This window comes from Heterodontus francisci, chromosome 35 (genome assembly GCF_036365525.1).
Source record: "Heterodontus francisci isolate sHetFra1 chromosome 35, sHetFra1.hap1, whole genome shotgun sequence".
NCBI classification, from domain to species: Eukaryota; Metazoa; Chordata; class Chondrichthyes; order Heterodontiformes; family Heterodontidae; genus Heterodontus; species Heterodontus francisci.
The window spans coordinates 47,055,618-47,076,578 of NC_090405.1; the positions used below are offsets into that span (position 1 = coordinate 47,055,618).

Genomic DNA, 20,961 nt, shown 5'->3' on the forward strand with positions numbered 1-20,961 from the left:
TGGAGTGAATTCCTTTGGCAATTAGACTTCATAGCTTTGTAGTACATATCCTGTCTTCATTTTAACAGTTGCATTTGGACTGGATTAAAGTAAAATGTTAGTGTGATGGTTTTTAATTTAGTGTTATTTGGGATTTAATAAGATTTCATCACATGTGGATAACTAGACCTAATTTTGCTTGTTCACTGCAATCTTTTAAAATAAATTATGCCAAAAGAATGCCAGTACAGGTTTTCACTGGTGTTACAGAAGTTGACAATGAAACTTGTCCAGCAGCAGTTTTTTAAAAATTCATTCATGGAATGTGGGCATCGCTGGCTAGGCCAGCATTTATTGCCCATCCCTAATTGCCCTTGAGAAGGTGGTGGTGAGCTGCCTTCTTGAACTGCTGCATTCTGTGAGGTAGGTACACTCACAGTGCTGTTAGGAAGGGAGTTCCAGGATTTTGACAGCGACAGTGAAGGAAGGGCAATATAGTTCCAAGTCAGGGTGGTGTGTGACTTGGAGGGGAACTTGCAGGTGGTGGTGTTCCCATGCATCTGCTGCCTTTGTCCTTCTAGTTGGTAGAGGCCGCGGATTTGGAACATGCTGTCTAAGGAGCCTTGGTGTGTTGCTGCAGTGCATCTTGTACATTGTACACATTGCTGCCACTGTGCGTCAGTGGTGGAGGGAGTGAATGTTTGTGGATGGGGTGCCAGTCAAGCGGGTTGCTTTGTCCTGGATGGTGTCGAGCTTCTTGAGTGTTGGAGCTGCACCCATCCAGGCAAGTGGAGAGTATTCCATCACACTTCTGTCTAAGCATGAAACAGTGAGTGGCTTTGCTGTTAGATATCAAAATTTCAGCATTTATAATTCTGAGATTTTTGACTACTTGCAGTCTCTGTGCTGCTGCTGCTTTGCCAGTTTCCTTCCCTTGAGCTAAATGAGATTTGGCCAGGTCTCTCTCTCAAGCATATACAAATTTTAATAGCATGGGTGATGTGAAAGCATTTGGAAATTATTTATCCTGTGTTGCAATGTGAATGGGGGTAGCTTCTTTCCTTTCTTGCCCTCCTCCAACTCTCTTTCCACTCCATTCCTCACTTTGCTCCTCTCTCCGTGTCTTAAGAATTAAGTATTTGCCTGACAGTGTGAGGATGAAAAGAGTTCAGGATTTGCTTTGAGGTCTCTACTCGTTCTGCTTTGGTTACCAGCAAAGCGCAAGAAAGTTCATTTGACTTGAACTTTATTCGGGGCATCACTAGGTTTCTGCTTGGCTTTTACCGCAGTTGTATAACTGAAATAAGGAACAAAATACCTTCAGCCTTGCACAAAGCGGGCGGCACAGTGGCGCAGTGGTTAGCACCGCAGCCTCACAGCTCCAGCAACCCGGGTTCAATTCTGGGTACTGCCTGTGTGGAGTTTGCAAGTTCTCCCTGTGTCTGCGTGGGTTTCCTCCGGGTGCTCCAGTTTCCTCCCACATGCCAAAGACTTGCAGGTTGATAGGTAAAATTGGCCATTATAAATTGCCCCTAGTATAGGTAGGTGGTAGGGAAAATATAGGGACAGGTGGGGATGTGGTAGGAATATGGGATTAGCGTAGGATTAGTATAAATGGGTGGTTGATGGTCGGCACAGACTCGGTGGGCCGAAGGGCCTGTTTCAGTGCTGTATCTCTAAACTAAAGTCCTTTGAAATGTTCAAGCAGCACTTCATAATAAATGATGTCTTAAAATGTTTTAAAGTACTTCTGCTGGATGGCTCTAAAATATGCTGTGATGGTATGTCAGTGAGCCAGAAAGACCTCTGCTTCACCCCTAGTTTTGTACTGAGGTAGCTGATTTCTAGTGGTAGGGGTATAAGTAGCCTAATTTTTATGTTGGTGATGGAGATGTAAACCTAAATTCCTGATTTTAAAAAAAATATCCATTGACTTCTGACAAAGTGTCAGTGTTTTTGGGTGAAATTATGTTGCTTATGTAACATTATATATTGCATTGTTGCAGGTTCAATTGAAGGGAGTGTGCCAAGGATGAACCAGTCTCTGTAATGTAGGAGTTTAAGGAAAGTGTCTGTTACACAAGTCTCAGTTCAGAGCCAGTGTAACTGGTTTCCCAGCAACACCTTCTTTTACTTTATTCAGGCTAGATAATAACATGAATTTTCACGTGTCTAAATACATGTCAATATGTTACAAAAAATGCCCGATCCCTCTAACAATTGCCCTCTTAGAAATCTCAAGTCATTTATTAGCAATTATGCTGCCACATGAACTAAGAAAAATAATGACTATAATTAACTGAAATGTATCTAGTTTAACATAGAAATTTCCCTAACATTCTCCCAGTCATCTCAAATTTTTTAAATTGCATTTCAGGGACAGCCAGTTGTACCAAATCTTAGTTGAAATATATAAGTAAAAGCATGAAGTGCATATTGAGGTCTGCTTGACTTGGGAACAAAGCTACTGTGCAAGACAATTGGGAATCTTGCTTGGAAATCAATGGCGGAGATAAGTTCTTGGCAAAGTTTTCTATAATTCACGATTCTATGAGCAAAAAAGTTAACAGAGCAACTTTTGAAGGCACAAATAGAGGTAAATGGGTATAATTTAATTGCCATTGCTGAGTTGTGGTTAAAGGGTAACCAGGACTGAGAACTGAATGTTTAGGGGTATTAGTCATTTAGGAAGGATAGGTGAAGGGGATGGGGTAGTGCTGTTAATTAGGGACAAAGTCAGCACATTAGTGAGAGAGAATCGTCGATCCAAAGAGCAAGATGTAGAATCAGTTTGGGTGTAGCTAAGAAACAGCAAGGGCAGCAGACATTGGTGGGAGTTGTTTATAGGTCACCAAACAATAGTGGTAATGTTGAGCACGATATAAATCAGGAAATTAGAGCTGCATGTGGCATGGGCAGTACAGTAATAATGGGTGACTTCAATTTGCTTATAGACTGGATAAACCTAATCACTAATGCTGTGGAGTATGAATTACTGAAGTGTGTATGAAATTGTTTTTGGAGCAGTATGTTGAACGAAGTATGGATTGGGCTGTTTTAGATTTAGTATTATGTAATGAGAAAGGGCTAATTAATAACTTTGCTGTAAAGAAGTCTTAGGAAATAGTGACCACAATATGATAGAATTTTGCATTAAGTTTGAAAGATGTAGTTCATTGTGAAACTACGGTCTTAAATCTGAACAAAGGAAACGATGAAGGTATGAGGGGCAAGTTGGCTATGGTTGGTTGGGAAAAGACATTAAAAAGTTTGACGATAGAAAGGCAATTAGTATTTAAAGAAGTGTTACACGATTTGCAACAAATGTACATTCCTTTAAGACACAAAAACCCAAAAGGAAAGGTGAATCAACCACGACGAACAATAGAAGTTAAAGATTGCATTAGATCAAAGGAAGTGGCGTATATGGGTGCCATAAAATGTGGTAAGCCTGAGAATTGGGAACAATTTAGAATCCAGCAAAGGAGGACCAAGAAACTGATGAAGGGAAAATAGAATATGAATGCAAGTTAGCTAGAAATATAAAGGCAGACTGTAAAAGCTTCTTTAGGTATGTGAAAAAGAAAAGATTAGAAAGGACAAATGTGGATTCATTACAGGTAGAGACAGGAGAATTTGTGGTGGAGAATGGGGAAATGGTGGAGAGACTAAACAATTACTTTGTGTCTGTCTTTACGGAGAAAGATACAGAAAATGTCCCAGAAATATTAGGGAACCAAGGGATTTGTAAAAATGAGGAACTGAGAGAAATTAGTATTAATTTTCTGAGTGCTACCTCTTTATTAACTGGATTGAAAGTTGATAAATCCCCCGGACCAGATGAGCTACATCTCCGAGTATTGAAGGAGACAGCTATAGAGGATTGGTGATTATCTTTCAAAATTCTATGGATTCTGGGAGGGTTCCTGAAGACTGGAAAGTAGCAAGTGTAACCCCACGATTTAAGAAGGGAGCGAGAGAGAAAGTGGAGAATTACAAGCCTGTTAATTTGACATCAGTAGGTAAAATGTTAGAATCTATTATAAAGGATGTGATAACTGGACGCTTCGAAAATAATATTATTGGGCAGAGTCAACATGGATTTATGAAAGGGAAATCATGCTTGGCAAACCTGTTGGGAGTTTTTTGAGGATGTTGCTTGTAGCATAGATAAAGGAGAACAAGTGGATATGGTGTATTTGGATTTGCAGAAGGCTTTTGATAAAGTTCCACACAGGTTAGTGAACTAAATTAGAGCACATGGGATTGGAGGTAATATACTGCTATGAATTGAGAATTGGTTAACAGACAGAAAGCAGAGTAGGAATAAACGGGTCATTGGCACGATGTTACTAGTGGGGTACCATAAGAATCAGTGCTTGGGCCACAGCTGTTCGCAATCTATATAAATGATTTGGATGTGGGGACCAAATGTAATAATTCCAAATTTGCTGATAAAACAAAGCTAGATAGGAATGTAAGTTGTGAGGAGTATGCAAGGAGGTTTCAAGGGGATTTGGACAGGGTAAGTGAATGGGCAAGAACATGACAGATGGAATGTAATGAGAGTAAGTGTGAGGTGATCCACTTTGGTAGAAAAAATAGACAATATTTCTTAAATGGTGAGAGGTTGGGAAGGGTTGATGTCCAAAGGGACCTGGGTGTCCTTGTTCATGAGTCACTAAAAGCTAGTGTGCAGGTGCAGCAAGCAATTAGGAAGGCAAATGGTATGTTAGTCTTCATTGCAAGGGGATTAGAGTACAGGAGCTGCAATTGTACAGGAGCCAACTGTGTAACGGCCCCGACAAACAAATTTTTCTGCAGCACCTGTGGAAGAGCCTGTCACTCTAGAATTGGCCTTTATAGCCACTCCAGGCGCTGCTCCATACAACACTGACCACCTCCAGGCGCTTACCCATTGTCTCTCGAGATAAGGAGGCCAAAGAAAATGACATCAAGGGATATGGGAATAATGGGGACGAATGGTGATCAGCCATAATCTGTTTGAATGGTGGAACAGGCTCGATGGGCCGAATGGCCTACTTCTGCTCCTATTTCCTATGTTCCCAACTAATATTTCCATGATCAAGCACATGTGCACTTGTGAAACTTATTGATATTGTCATGGAAGCCCATCTGTAATCTTTAGCATTCAATTTATGTCTAACTATAACTTTTAAAATTGTAAACTGGAATTTTATCCCTTTGTTTCAAAATGAAACTCAAAAAGGATGAAGTGAAAAATATCACCAGCAGGTTGTCATTGTTAGCAACTATTAATTTAAATGCTGCACATGTTAATATCTGGCAAGGTTATCTCCGAATTGCTCTGCCTGTTGTTTTGTACAGCAGTGGTTTTCGAAGTTTTGTGGGTAAGAGAGTTGCCCCCTTCAAATATTCTCAACTTTGTCCTGATCTATTTAAGATACCCTCATTGTAGAAAATATAAATATGCCGAAAATGTGCTAGTAAGTCTAATAAATGATAAAAATTGCAGCCAACTGATAACTGAACTCATTAAAAAATACGTTATACTGCAAAATATTTAATTGAAAAATCCTACGACCAGGTGGTACTTTTCTCTCAAGTAATTAATTGCCAAAAACTATAAAGGTATTGCCAGCTACTTCTGAGGTAGTAGAAATCTTGCCTTTGTGATTTTGGAGGTGCTTTGTGTATTAGTATCTTCTGTGATGCTGTTGGATCTGCAGAATTCCTCTGACCCTACATTCTGTCCCCTCCAGCTGCTCTCCTTTCCCCTCTGCTCCCAGGCTGACGGTTCAGTTGGAGTGCATAATCTCTTGTAGCTAATTGCAAGCATTGAGTATTTACAAATATTTCCAAACTGTACCCCCCGCCCCCCCAATTTTAGTAGTCTTGTGGACATTTATGTAGTATGATTTTCAGACATGTATGGGTTCAGAGTAGGTAGTGTATACATATTGAATTCATCAACTGTATGAACACCCAGTTCTCATTGTTAGCTTTTTGCTTTTGGGGTATAGATTTAGCTGGCCATCTCCATGCAATGAAAAAATTGCAAGTGGTGACAGTAGTAAAAGTCTTTCTAAATGCTTGATTTTCTGACTGTGAGGAAATAGCCTCAAGATTATATCGTGCAGGGTTAACAGAGAAGTTTGGCTGGCTGGGAAGAGAAGGAATGCATTTGCAATTGATTTTTTGAAGGTCCTTTGAAAGGTGCATTTTGCAAAGAGCTGCATAATTTTAAGTTGGATTGTGAATAATAAAGTACAGTTATAAAATTAATTCTGTGCTTTATTTTGATCTTGACAAAGCGCCTGATTCCATCAGACCAGCTATTGCTTGCTTAAAATATAAAGAGATAAAAGGAAATTGTTATTGGAGAATCTTGGGAAGCTTTAGTTCAGTAATGTATAAGCAGTATTCAGATAACTCATAAATTGCTCATTGCGTTGCCCATGGTCAGTTGATGTACAACAAGATGGCAGCTGAGTAGGGAGGGGAACTTCAGAAGCTCACTGCACTGAGCTAGCTAGTTGCTAGAGCCTGCAACTGAATCATGGTCATTGATATAGCATCAATTATGGTCAATGTTGATGAAAAAACATGAGGAAAACTTCTAATGGGAAACTAGATTTGTGAACAGGAAGTACATGCCAAATAAAAGATTTTTAATATATAGATTCTGCAACATAAGTCTCCACGTATTTATATCTAAACACATGGGTAACTAATATTTGTATTGAGATAGTTCTCCTCATTTAGATGATGTGGGCTTTACAGGCAGTGGCCAAGGAACAGACACTGACCAGGAGGCAGAAAGTGGGATTGATGGAGACAACACAGTCAGAAAAAAAGGTCTTCAGGATGCTTTGGAAGATGAAGAGGGATATGTCAAGGATGAGGGAATTTCAGAGGATTGGGATTGACGGGTGGGTATGAATTTCTGATCTAACGGAATGAATATGAAATTAGGAATTCCTACTTGCTGTGTGTAGGGTCGGGCAAGTTAGGGACTGGAAAATGTAATTTATAGGGGAGAGTGAAGTTTGTTCAAGATTTTTTTGATCAGAAATAAATGGAATTTTCCAATATTTTGATTAAAACAGCCTGAATAAGGAAATAGGAATTTGGGTGCTTGAAAAAGAATTCAAGTATCAGATTTTAAGGGATTACTGACCACACATATTTGTTTCCATAGTATCAAACAATAGTTGGAATTGTGCATAAGTTCAGTGGAGAAAGTAATTTTTGTTTCAATCCAGTTGCCAACTAAATGGCAACAAAATATGAAAGGCAATATTTTTAATTGCAAGTCAGTGAATTGGCTGATTATAATGTTTGCGGACATTTTATTGCATAGCTAGTTTCACAGTTGCAGGAGCAGTTTGATATTGGTGCATCAAGACGTTGCTCAGGATGTGTGCAATTATGTAGATGAGGGAATGAACTGAATCCGCTGGGTTGACAGCTTCTCAAAGGAAACTGTCACAGACGGTTTTCAATTTATGCTAAATGTTACACACATCCAGTCAATGTTGCTTGTTCCATCATTGCCTTATTTTATGTTGCTTTAATATTCAATTGAATTGGATAATTGTCAGTAATATAACCTGCAAAGAGGTATTGTGACATTTTAAAGAGGAATTTACCTGGAAGCATAATAACAGTGTTATATTTACTCATGGGATAAAATTGTGGGTTTTGGTGTCTTTATATACTGGCAAGTTTTTATACTGCTATTTTGTTCTAAGTTCCAGTTTGATCCTGGGGGTGCAGTTGTGTTGTTGAAATTCACTGATGCCACTTAGTAGGCCACAGTGTGATCGGATTGTTTTTCTATGCCCCTCCCTGAGCCCACATGCTAATTACCCATCTAATTTCAACGCTACTACAGAACAGGCCAGGCCCATTCCTGGGATGCAACTGAAGAGGGACCATGGAATCCTGAAACAAATAGCATGGTCATCAACTTGGCTGGCAAGTGGTACATGGCATTGGAGAGAAGAAAAACGAGACAAAAATATCGGCACTTTCCTTTCTTGCATATATACCAGTTCTTTGGTAACGTGGATTTTTGCTTTCTCCCCTGTCTCTCGAAAGTCTCGCTGCTGTTTTAGTATGATCCAAGATACTGAGCCAAATGGATCCAAGATACTGAGCCAAACCATCTTTTCATAGGCCTTGAAAATTTAGATAACCTTGCTGTGGAAGAAAATGATCAAGCATTTCACCCATCTCTGAAATTTTAAATAGGCGAGTGCTTTATACATCTTGGCGATCTATTTCAGCAAATAGTATTGGTTATGTGTGTTCATCAGTTAACAGCTTTTACGAATAATGTGGGATTGAAATCCTTGTTCTTCTGCCTCTGGTCAGCAATTGCTGAGTTTCAGCAATTACTCTTTATGGTTTTATGTCAGTACGCATGGATGGCTCATATATCTGTGTGATATATATTCATTTTCGGAGACTTTTGGAGGTACAGATGGGAATAACTCTATGTACAGTCCTTGACTACCAAAAGTAAATGTCTTGGTGCATTACTTTTCAATATTTCAACTCTTTAAATTGAGATATCTGATGAACTGAAAATGTTGAGAACCTTGTGTTATCTTTCAAAGCAAACTGTAGACTGTGTTTCCATGGCTTTCTGAGGTTGGTTAAAACAAATGCTTTCAGGTGCTTTGCTAGTGGGCACATGTGATGGATGTGTGCTTGCCAACCAAGGAGTATTTGTGTTTATTGCATCTCTCTTGAGACATCATTCCACGAATCAGGTTACCATGTAAAAGGATAATTTATAACTGCTGGTTTGGTCAGGTACCCAAAAATGCAATAAGAAATGCAAAATTTGGAAATCAAAAAGTGGTGTACATTTCAGACACCCAGTTGGAGAATATGGCAGTCAGGGCGCTAGTTTAATTCTGAGTTTCAGCTGAATTCCAGTTTTTTGAGATGGTGTAACACTGAGCAAAGTTAGATACTCTTCAAAGGAATGCTCAATGGGACAGCTTGAGGTGGCAAAGTTAACAGCATGAGGCTTGTGCACTGGAAAATTGGGTGTGGCATGCTTTGAAGAAATGCATGAATGAGCATTATGGCATAGAAGGCAGACATTCGGCCTGTTGTGTCCATGCCAACTCTCTGCAACAGCAACTCAGCTAGTCCCACTTATCCGCCTTTTCCCCGTAGTCCTGCAGAGTTGTTTTCTCTTGAAGTGCTTATCCAATTCCCTTTTGAAAGCCAACATTGAATCTGCATCCACCACACTCTTGGGCAGTGCATTCCAGATCCTAAGCACTCGCTGTATACCAGAGTTTCCTCATGTCATTGTTGCTTCTGCCAGTCACCTTTAAATTAATGTCCCCTGGTTCTCTGCCCATTCACCAATGGGAACAGTTTTCTCTCTCTATACTGTATCGGCCCATCATAATTTTGAAGTCTTCCATAAAATCTCTCAACCTTCCCTTCTCTAAAGAGGGCCACCCCAGCTTCTCCAAGGGAACACTGGAAAATTCCAGCTTTTTTCCCCCTGCCCTTGAAACCCAGTCTCTACCTATCAGTGAGTGAAAATATATTTTAGACTCTCAACAAAGCCACTCAACTATAAGGACTCTACCTTTTAAAAAAGTAAATGCGGTAACATTTGCAAACTCTAATCAAGCATCCATCAGCTGACCAAGCCTCTAGGTATACATCCAACCTAAGTTGGCAACTCTCATTGCAACAGCTCCAGGCCGTAAACACGAGTGGTCCAGGTAATAACTGCACTTTGTCCCTCTTGCTGAACACAAAACCACAGATGGGGACCAGCCATTATGATGTGTTGGCTTGAGTTTGAAGCTCAACCTCTGGCACTGCCACGTTGATCTTTCAGCTGTCATTCTGCCTTCTCATGAAATCTTTTTAACCCAGGTACTCATTTTGCATAGTTTCCAAGCTCAAACTGCACAACTGTGCTTTGATTTAACTGTACTTGTCGATGTTCCAGCAGGATCGAATTGGCGATACTTTACAACTGAAGTCAATTGGGCTAAAAGTAGGAGTAAATGATGATTTGAAGTGAAAAGTGGATTTGTTTTCAAATTTAAATGGCTTGGAGTTATAATTTCAAAAATATATGTGCACCAATATGTGTCTGGAGAGAAAGGAAATATAATATCCAAGATCCAACTACTGGCGAGACTGGATGTCTAACCAAGGGCATTTACTGTGTCGGTGGAATTTCAATTTATTTCATTTCAAAAAAAAAAAAGTTTTGGCAACAATAGGTTGTACCAAATCTTGACTGGTGTAAATTTGTTTAAAATATCCTTAGAGCAAAATGAACATGGCATCAGTTTCTGAACTATGTAGAGCAGTTGTGTTCTGATTTTTGCTAGGCGACAGTGTTCAGGGTTACAGAACCAAGGCTAGGGTTGAGATGCAGATCAGTAATTTATTTGAATGGCAGAACAGGCTCAAGGGGATTTGGTGTCGTGGCTAAGTCAGCATTTATTGCCCATCCCTTACTGCCCTTGAGAAGCTACCTTCTTGAAATGCTGTAGTCCTTTGGGTGTAGTTACACCAATAGTGCTGTTAGGGAGTTCCAGAATCTTGATCCAATGACAGTGGAGGAATGGCGATATAGTTCCAAGTCAAGATGGTGTGTGGCTTGGAGGGGAACTTGCAGGTGGTGGTGTTCCCATGCATCTGCCGCCCTTGTCCTTCCAGGTGGTAGAGGTACTGGATTTGGAAGGTGCTGTTGAAGGAGCCTTGTTGAGTTGCTGCTGTGCATCTTGTAGATGGTACACACTGTTGTCACTCTGTCGGTGGTGGAGGGAGTGAATGTTTCGGGTGGTGGATGGGGTGCCAATCAAGCGGGCTGCTTTGTCCTGGATTGTGTCGAGCTTGAGTGTTGGAGCTGCACCCATCCAGGCAAGTGGAGAGTATTCCATCACACTCCTGACTTGTGCCTTGTAGATGGTGGGCAGGCTTTGGGGAGACTCGCCTCAGAATTCCGAGCCTCTGACCTTTTTTAGCCACAGTATTATGTGGCTGGTCCAGTTCAGTTTCTGGTCAATTTTGATGGAGGATTCAGTGATATTAATGCCATTGAATGGGGAGATGGTTAGATTCTCTCCTGTTTGAGGTGGTCAGTGCCCAGCTCTTGGGTGGCGCAAATGTTTATTGCCACCTATCTGCCCAAGCCTGAATGTCAGTCAGGTCTTGCTGCATATGGACACCTGCTTCAGTATGTGAGGAATAGTGAATGGTGCTGAACATTGTGCAATCATCAGTGAAAATTCCTACTTCAGACCTTATGATTGAAGGAAGGTCATTGATGAAGCAGCTGAAGATAGTTGGGCCTGGGGCACTGCACTGAGGAACTCCTGCAGTGATGTCCTGGAGCTGAGATGATTGACATCCAACAACCACAACCATCATCCTTTATGCTAGGTATGACTCCGACCAGCGGTGAGTTTTCCCACTGATTCCCATTGACTCCAGTTTTGCAAGGGCCCCTTGATGCCATTCTCGGTCAAATGCTGCCTTGATGTCAAGGGCAGTTACTCTCTCTCCACCTCTTCAGTTCAGCTGTTTTGTCCATGTTTGGACCAAGGCTGTAATGTGGTTAAGAGCTGAATGGCCCTGGCGGAATCCAAACTGAGTGTCAATTAGCAGCTAGTTGCTGAGCAAGTGCCACTTGATAGCATTATCAACCACCCCTTCCATCACTTTGCCGATGATCGGGAGTAGAATTATAGGGTTGTAATTGGCCGGGTTGGATTTATCCTGCTTTTTGTGCACAGGACATATTGGGCAATTTTCCACATTGCTGGGTAGATGCCAGTGTTGTAGCTGTACTGAAACAGCTTGATTAGGGGCGTGGCTAGTTCTGGAGCACAAGTCTTCAGTACTATTCTTGGAATGTTGTCAGGCTCATAGCCTCAGCAGTATCCAATGCCTTCAGCTGTTTATATCACGTGGAGTGAACCAGATTGGCCGAAGACTGGCACCTGTGATGCTTGGGAATTCAGGAGGAGGCCAAAATGGATCATCCACTCAATGCTTCTGACTGAAGATGGGTGCAAATGCTTCAGCCTTGCCTTTTGCGCTGATGTGCTGGGCTCCCCCATCATTGAGAATGGGGATTTATGTGGAGCCTCCTCCTGTCGGTTATTTAATTGTCCACCACCATTCGCGACTGGATGTGGCTGGACTGCAGAGCTGAGATCGGATCATTGGTTGTGGGATCGCTTAGCCCTATCTATTGCGTGCTGCATCTGCTGTTTGACGTGCAAGTGGTCCTGTGTTTTTGCTTCACCAGGCTGACATCTCAGTTTTAGATATGCCTGGTGCTGCTCCTGGCATGCCATCCTACACTCTTCATTAAAGTAGGGTGGGTGCCCCGGATTGATAGTAATGATAGAGTGGGGGATATGCTAGGCCATGAGATTACAGATTGTGGTTCAGTACAATTCAGCGCCTCATGGATGCTCAGTTTTGAGTTGCTAGATCTGTTCAAAATGTATCCCATTTAGCACGGTGGTAGTGCCACACAATACGATGTTGGGTATTTGCAATGTGAAGATGGGACTTCATCCCAACAAGGACTGTGAGATGGTCACTCTGACCAATCCTGTCGTGGACAGGTGCATCTGCGACAGGTAGGTTGGTGAGGACGAGGTCAAGTAGATTTTGTCCTCTTGGTTCCCTCACTACCTGCCGCAGACCCAGTCCAGCAGCTATTTTCTTTAAGACTCAGTCAGCCACTCTTGCTGGTGGACATTGAAGTCCACCACCCAGAGTACATTGTGTGCCCTTGCTACCCTCAGTGCTTCTTCCAATTGGTGTTCAATATGGAGACTTCAGGTGATCCGGAATCAATGTTGAGGACTCCCAGGGCAACCCCCGCCCGTCTGTGTATCACTGGGCTGCCATCTCTAGTGGGTTGGTCCTGCCGGTGGGACAGGATATACCCAGGGATGGTGGTGGTGGTGGTACCTGGGATATTGTCCGCAAGGTATGATTCTGAGAGTATGACTGTCAGGACTCTCAGGCTGTTGCTTGGCTAGTCTGTGGGACAGCTGTCCCAATTTTGGCACATGCCCCCATATGTTAATAAGGAGGACTTAGCAAAGTCGACAGGGCTGGGTTTTGCTGTTGTCGCTTCCGGTGCCTAGGCTGATGTCAACTGGTCCGTCCAGTTTTATTCCTCTTCTTGGACTTTGTAGTGGTTTGATACAACTGAGTGACTTTCTAGCCATTTCAGAGGGCATTTAAGAGTTAACTACATTGCTGTGGGTCTGGAGTCTAAGGACATTAGTGAACCAAATGGGTTTTTACAACAATCGACAATGATTTCATGGTAAAACTAGACTAGGCTTTTTAAATGCCAGATTTATTAATTGAATTCGAATTCCACCATCTGCTGTGGTGTGGATTTGATCCCATGTCCCCATTAGCAAGGGGCTCTGGGTTACTAGTTGTGACATTACCACAATGCCACTGTCTCCCCTAATGAATGAATAACAGGATGAATGGCCTACTTCCTGTTTCTATAATCCATTGCATTGATAATGATTTGCAATTCTGTCTCTCCTGTTCACTTTTCTAGCTAGCATGATGTGGTTTAATGAGCATAAGGCATCGATCATTATTACTGGGTTTTGTGGAAACAGGTGTTTTCTGGATGGCTGGTGAATTGGAACAAGCACTTGGCCGCGCAGTGCATCCGATTCACATTGTAAACCTAAGTAACATCATTTCCTCTTTCTGTGTGGTTTGAAGAAATCACTAACACATTTCATCTTGCCTCTTTGCCTCCGTTTGTTTTAAGCAAATTACTTTATATGGACATGCTTCATATTTTTGTGGTTTGTTAATGCTGACATGTACCAGTTTATGCCTGCTCTTGCCTGCAGTGTTCTTTGAAGATGGCAATCATCAGAAAAACTATGGCAAATTCTTGTTCATATGAAGGTCATACCTGTTTAATTATGCAAAAAACTTGAGCCTTTACAAAAATTGTAAGTACAGTGTCTCCTCTGTATTTCTCCCCTATTTCACCCCTCCCCCCAACCCCATCTCTTCCAGGCATACAGTGCTTTTCATTTTTTGAACTTTACTCTGACTTTTACAGTGGCAAACAAGAGGTGAACTCGTAAAATTTGGTTTCGATTTGGGATGAATTGATTTACTCTACAGGAGGAAGAAATTCTCAAACTTTAGAGCTATCAGTCAGCCATTTAAGTCTTAAGATTGCAGCTTGTGATTGCCTGAGGGGTGAATTCAGTCTACTTAATTGTGCTGGACTCTTCCAAATTAGCTTGAGTTCCACCTTGGGGTTGAATTGGAGGTCTGACAGTAAGGCATCGAGGGGTAAGGAATTCTATAGTTTTGAGCTCCTTGGGGATGGCGCACTGATTTCATGAGTCCTGGTTTGAGGATGCAGGAAAGAGAAGAGTGTCACAGATGGGTATTTATTTTGGAGCTTGTCAGCACTAAGGAAGAATTGAATGACCTAATTACTGTAGTACTGTAAAATGACGGAAAAATTGTAACCAACAGGACTGAAATCAAGCCTTGCTACTTTTCTCCTGCAATCTGCAAACTTTTAGAAGTCAAACTTTGCACCACCTGACCAAAAGAAAGGGACGGCAAGAGTGGTCATAAGTTCAATAGGAGCTTGGTTATTAAATGCTAACTCTTTCATTTTGGATAGTGAGACACTGTTGTCCCATCAAGGAGTGCAGTTGTAGAATGGGCATAATTTTCTGCATCAAATCAGGGGCTGCCAGTTGTGTCCAGCCCTGGGTAAACTGAGTAAAATGTTCCTTCACGGTGATGTGAGGGTAGATGGATCATTCAGTATTTACCAGCTTTTTATTTTAGAGAACCAAGTTAGTTGTAGATTTGAATTGTTCAGATCTTGTAACCTGACTGCTTCGACATCCAATTTTTAGACTATTATTCAACAACAAATTGCATTTATATAGTACCATCAGAATTAAAATGAGAGAGAAACTGGGAGGGGGAGATCCAGATGCATCCTGACAGATGGACGTCGGTCGCAATTCTCCTTATCGCTACATCTCGTGTGTGGCAGACATTGACTACTTGTGCACACAAAACCAATGCCAGGTCCGTCACCAAATAGGGAGAAATATTTTAAATCTGACCGTGTTTTAATGGCATTAGGTTGACTGCACACTTTATATACAGATTAATGCCCCCACGTCCATGACTGAGTCAGTAATTTTGTCAAATATCTGTGGTGCGACATGATGTCTCTCCTTGTCCGTTAGAGTGCTCCAGGTGAAAAGAAGCATTTATACACGTGCTTTGTCTTGTGGAGAGAGGGTTAGTCGTGTGTTATGGACTTCTGGCACAGTCTCCACTTGAAATGCGAGGATCTAGATTTAGAAATGTTAGTGAAGTCTCTCCACAAATCTAGTTCAAAAATGCGAAGTTTCACCTCCAACCTTCATCTGTGTTGTCGGTTTTAAGGAGAGAAAATGAGAAAAATTTAAGTTTGTGTTGAAATTGTTGCGCAAGTTAAAAATGGTCTGTGTTCTAAATTAACAGCTTTGTTTGAACTTAATTTAGTATTTTCTGTTGAGCATTTGTCTTTAAGGATACATGACCTGGTGCTGTATTCTTCCACACACTTTGTTCACTTAGTGTTAATTTGTTTTTTGAATATATTGGACAGAATATAAAAACAAAGAATGACGAAAAGATTGATGAAGGTAAAATTAGAGTACGAGAGCAAGATAGAGTCAGATAGTAAGACTTTCCATAGATATTTATAAAAGAAAATAGTTAACAAAATGAGTGCTGGTCCTATAGAAAGTGAGTCTGGGAAATTAATAATGGATAATGAGATGGCAATGAATTAAACAGATATTTTGCATCTGTCTTCACTATTGAGGATGCAACTAATATCCCAGGGTTAGCTGCAAGTCCGGGAGTGGAAAGGTGGGAGGAACTCAAGAAAATTACAATCACCAGGGAAGTGGTACTGAACAAATTGTTGGAGCTGCGGGTTGGCAAATCCCCGGGTCCTGATGGACTTCATCCTAGGGTGTTAAAAGAAGTAGTGAGTGAGATAGTTGCGTTAATTCTAATTTTTCAAAATTCCCTAGATGTGGGGAAGGGTCCATTAGATTGGAAAATAGCAAATGTTACTCCTTGATTCAAAAAGGGAGGGAGACATAAAGCAGGAAACTACAGGCTAGTTAGCTTAACATCTGTCTTGGAAAAAATGTTAGAAGCTATTATTGAAGACGTTATAGCAGGGCATTTAGAAAAATTCAAGGTTATCGTGCAGAGTCAACATAGTTTTGTGAAAGGGAAATCAGGTTTAACCAATTTATTAGAGTTCTTTGAGGGAGTTACTTGTGCTGTGGATAAAGGGGAACCAGTGGATGTATTGTATTTAGATTTCCAGAAGGTATTTGATAAGGTGCCACATCAAAGGTTATTGCAGAAAATAAAAGCTCATGGTGTAGTGGGTAACATATTAGCATGGATAGAACATTGGCTAGCTAACAGGAAACAGGCATAAATGGGTCCTTTTCTGGTTGGCAAGATGTAATGAGTGGTGTGCCACAGGGATCTGTGCTGGGGCCTCAAGCTTTTACAATTTATATAAATGACTTGGATGAAGAGATTGAAGGTATGGTTGCTAAATTTGCTGATGGCAAAGATAGGTAGGTAACTTGTGAAGAGGACATAAGGGGGCTTCAAAGGGATATAGGTTAAGTGAGTGGGCAAAGACCTTGCAAATGGAGTATAATGTGGGAAAGTGGGAAATTGTCCACTTTGGCAGGAAGAATATAAAAGCATTATCTAAATGGTGAGAGATTGCAGAGCTCTGAGATGCAGAGGGATCTTGGTGTCCTAGTGCATGTATCACCGGTACAGCATGTAATTAGGAAAGCTAATAGAATGTTATTTATCACGAGGGGAATTGAATACAAAAGTAGGGAGGTTATGCTTCAGCTGTACAGGGCATTGGTGAGATCACATCTGGAATATTGTGTACAGTACTGGTCTCCTTTATATAAGCAAGGATGAAAATGTGTTAGCCGAGTAAACCTTCTCTGTACTGCTAATACCTAGAATGGACGGGCTGTCTTCCGAGGAAAGATTGGACAGGCTAGGCTTATATCTGCTGGAATTTAGAAGAGTAAGAGACAACTTGATTGAAACATAGAAGATCCTGAGGGGTCTTGACAGGGTGGATGTGGAATGGATGTTTCCCCTTGTGGAAGATTCTAGAACTAGGGGTCACTGTTTAAAAATGAGGTGTCTCCCATTTAAATCAATGAGAAATTTTTTCTGAGGGTCGTGAGTCTTTGGAATTCTCTTCCTCAAAAGGCGGTGGAAGCAGAGTCTTTGAATATTTTTACGGCAGAGGTGGATAGATTCTTGATAATCAAGGGGGTGAAAGGTTATCAGAGGTAGGTGGAAATGTGGAGTCATCAGTTCAGCCATGAACTTATTCAATGGCAGAACAGGCTCGAGGGACTGAGTGGCCTACTCCTGCTCCTAATTCCTATGTACTTATGTTCATATATTGTTACGACCAGATGAGATGGGGTCTAGGGGTTCTCTCTCAGGCTTTGCCTGGTCTAACTGTAACAGGGCTTAATTTTTAAAAACACTGTGTTTTAGCTCCCCCTCAGTGAATCCTTGTTCACTGCTTTCCAATTGTAAGGCAAAGAAATCAATCAGACAGGTTTTCTTAGATTTAAGTAAAAAAGGTGGAAGTTTATTAATCTTAAACTCTAATTCGGGTAACGGCTCTGAATATGCGACGTGGCCACGCTAGCATGCTTGTGCGATAAACACGATAGAGACAGAAAAAGTAGAAGGAATAAAGAGGAAAGGTTTGACGCAATATCTGGTAGTTGTTTACGGTCCTTTTGAGTTCAATGTGGACTCTTTGGTTGCCGATAGGTCTTGCTGTTTATTGGGGCCCAGTGCACGCTTTTAACTTGTTTCGATGTAGGAGTCTTTTCTTTCTTGAGGTTTACGTGTCTTCAGTGGGTCTGGAGGTCTGTAAGAAAGTGAGAGAGCGCCAGCCAGGAGAGAGGCTGTCTTGTTCTAGGTTCAGTTACAATCTGCCATCTGACCCCAAACTATCCTGTGAGCACAATTCAGACGGCCAAGTTGGCTAGTGGGTTAGTCATGTGACTAAGTTTTTCAACAAACTCTCCTGCGTTTGTATATGCCAGAGATCTCGGCGGGGCATTGTGGGGGGGGTGGGGGGGGAGGTGGTGGTAGTAGGTGTAGTGCTGTCTCTTACCCCGACAAGGTGTGTATCATCATTGCCCTGCCCAATCTCTGTTAATTGAATCAGTGAGCAATTGTTTTGTGTCTCCAAGCACTGTCTCTTAGTATGCAGATGTCCTCCAGCCAAGTGTCTGGTAATCTCTTTTTAAACAAGTAATTTCTTCACTCCAGCCACAGTTTAAAATGTTCATAGGATGAAATGAATATGCCTCATTCTTGGCAGGTGGGGGTCTTCATGTCAATATTGTAAGCTATAATTATAAATCGTGGTTCAATTATGTATAGGAAATGGGGCAAAAGCGATTTGTGAAGATAATTTACTGAACACAAGAAATAGGAACAGGAGTAGACCATATGGCCCATCGAGCCTGCTGGGCCATTCAAAATGATCATGGCTGATCTTGCGTTTCAACTTCACTTTCCTGCCCACTGGCCATACCCCTTGATTCCCTGTTACGACCAGGTGAGAAAGATGTCTAGGGGTCTTTTATTGTCTTCACCTGGTCTTATTTTAACAGGATTTTGTTTTAAACACAGTTTTGAGCTCCAATTATAAGGCAAAGAAATGAGCATGAGCAGACTTTCTTGGGTTTAAAGAAGAAAAGTGAAACTTATTATACCTTAAACTCTGCTTTGGTTAATGCCTACGGATACATGCCACGCCGCATGTTAGCATGTATACGCAATACGCAAATGCAGAGACAGAAAAGAGCAGAAGAAAAAATAGAGAGGTTTGAGGCAATCTCTGAAGAGGGTTTTCTTTACTGTTCTTCGAGCTGCTTGATTGTAGGTGGTCTTGCTTTTCGTTGGGGCCCAGTATTATTCTTGAACTTTGTTCACAGTAGGAGTCTTTTCTCTCTCGGGGTTCATATGTCTTCATGATTTCCGAAGCTGGTGAGGGCGAGATGCGAGCAGACAGGAGAGAGGTCTCTTCAGTCCAGGAGCAAACAGCTTTCAGTTCTAAAACTCTGTGGCAAGTTCAAATTCAAAAAAACTCCAGCCACCAGTTAGTCATGTGACTAAACTGGTCTGACCATGCCTTCTATGTATTGGGGAAGCAAGGACTGGGTCCTTTGTTCCAACACTGTCTTCTAGATGCAAAAAAGGTCTTTCCGGCGAGGGGCCTAGCAATTCCTTGTGATAGGCCTGGTTTTCTTCCCAGCAGCAATTTTAAGTTTTAATGTTCGTGGCAAAATAATGTGTGCCTCATTCTCGGCAGGTGGGGGCCTGCATGACACCTGAGAGACCAACGATCTGTCTGTATCAGCCTTAAATGTATTCAACGATGGAGCATCCACAACCCTCTTGGGTAGAGAATTCCAAAGATTCACAACCCTTTGAGTGAAGTAATTTCTCCTCATCTCAGTCCTAAATGATTGGTCACTTATCCTGAGACTGTGCTCCCGTGTTTTAGATTCCCTGACCAGCGGAAATAATCTCTGTGCAGATTACCGTATGCAGTCCTGTTAGAATCTTATATGTTTCAATAAGATCACCCCTCATTCTTCTAAGCTGCAGAGAATATGGGCCCAATTTACTTAGTCTATCATCATTGAACAATCCCCTCATCTCAGGGACCAATCTAGTGAACCTTCGCTGCATTGCCTCCAATGCAAGTATATCCCTTCTAAAATCTAGAGACCAAAACCTTGTATAACCCTAACAATACTTCCTTATTCCTTTACTCCAATCCCCTTGCAATAAAGGCCAACATGCCATTTGCCTTCTTGATTGCTGCCTGTACCTGCACATTAACTTTCTGCGTTCTTTGAACAAGCACACCCAAGTCTATTTGAACAACACTTAAAAGTTGCACACCTTTTTAAAAAAAAAAAATTCTGCTTCTCTATTCTTATGACCAAAGTGAATAACTTCACACTTACCTACATTATACTCCATCTGCCATCTTGTCGCCCACTCAATTAACCTGTCTATATTTCTTTGCGGCCTCTCTCTCTGCTCCCCACAGCTTACCTTTCCACCTACCTTTATCACCAGCAAACTTGGATACAAACATTACTCTCTGTCTCTTCATCTAAGTCATTAAGATAGATTGTAAATAGCTGAGGCCCCAGCACTGATCCTTACTGCGTTCCACAATTCACTGCTTGCCAACTTGAAAATGCCCATGCGTTGCTTCCTGTCTGTTAATCATCTGTCCATGCTCATACATTATTCCCAACTCCATGAGCCCTTATCTTGCCTATTAACCTTTTTATGTGGCACCTTTATTGAATGCCTTTTGGAAATCCAGGTATACTACATCTACTGGTTCCCCATTATCTACCCTACTAGTTACATTCTCAAAAAACTAATAACTTTGTCAAACAGGATTTTCCTTAAGTAAAATTATGATGAATTCTTGTAATCATACTGTGCTTTTCTAAGTGCATTGTTGAAACTTCCTTAATAATAGATCCCAGCATTTTCCCAAGGACTGACAGGCAAACTGGCCTGTAGTTTCCTGTTTTCTCTCTTCCCTCCTTTCTTGAAAAATGATGTAACATTTGTCAACTTCCAATCTGATGGGACCATTCTGGAATCTAAGGAATTTTGGAAAATCATAGCTAGTGCATCCATTATCTCTGCAGCTATCTCTTTTAGAACCCTAGGATATAGGCCATCACATCCTGGAGATTTGTCAGATTTTAGTCCCTTAAGTTTCTCCATACTACTTCTCTGCTGTTATGAATTTCCTCACTCTCTCTGTCC

General features: G+C 41.4%; 1 protein-coding gene across 4 annotated transcripts in view; it reads left to right on the forward strand.

Annotated features, from left to right (window-relative positions):
* The window catches only part of csk (C-terminal Src kinase), a 157,084-nt gene that overhangs the window by 51,806 nt on the left and 84,317 nt on the right, over positions 1-20,961 (forward strand). The window contains exon 1 of one of the 4 annotated variants that reach the window (XM_068015463.1): positions 6,778-6,893. The exons of 2 other annotated variants lie outside the window; for them this stretch is intronic. In XM_068015463.1, the coding sequence (XP_067871564.1) occupies positions 6,793-6,893 (101 nt within the window). In that variant the 5' untranslated portion in view covers positions 6,778-6,792. Of the gene's footprint in view, positions 1-6,777; positions 6,894-13,872; positions 13,977-20,961 lie in introns of those variants that run through there. One more of the 4 variants, XM_068015466.1, reaches the window with a different exon arrangement.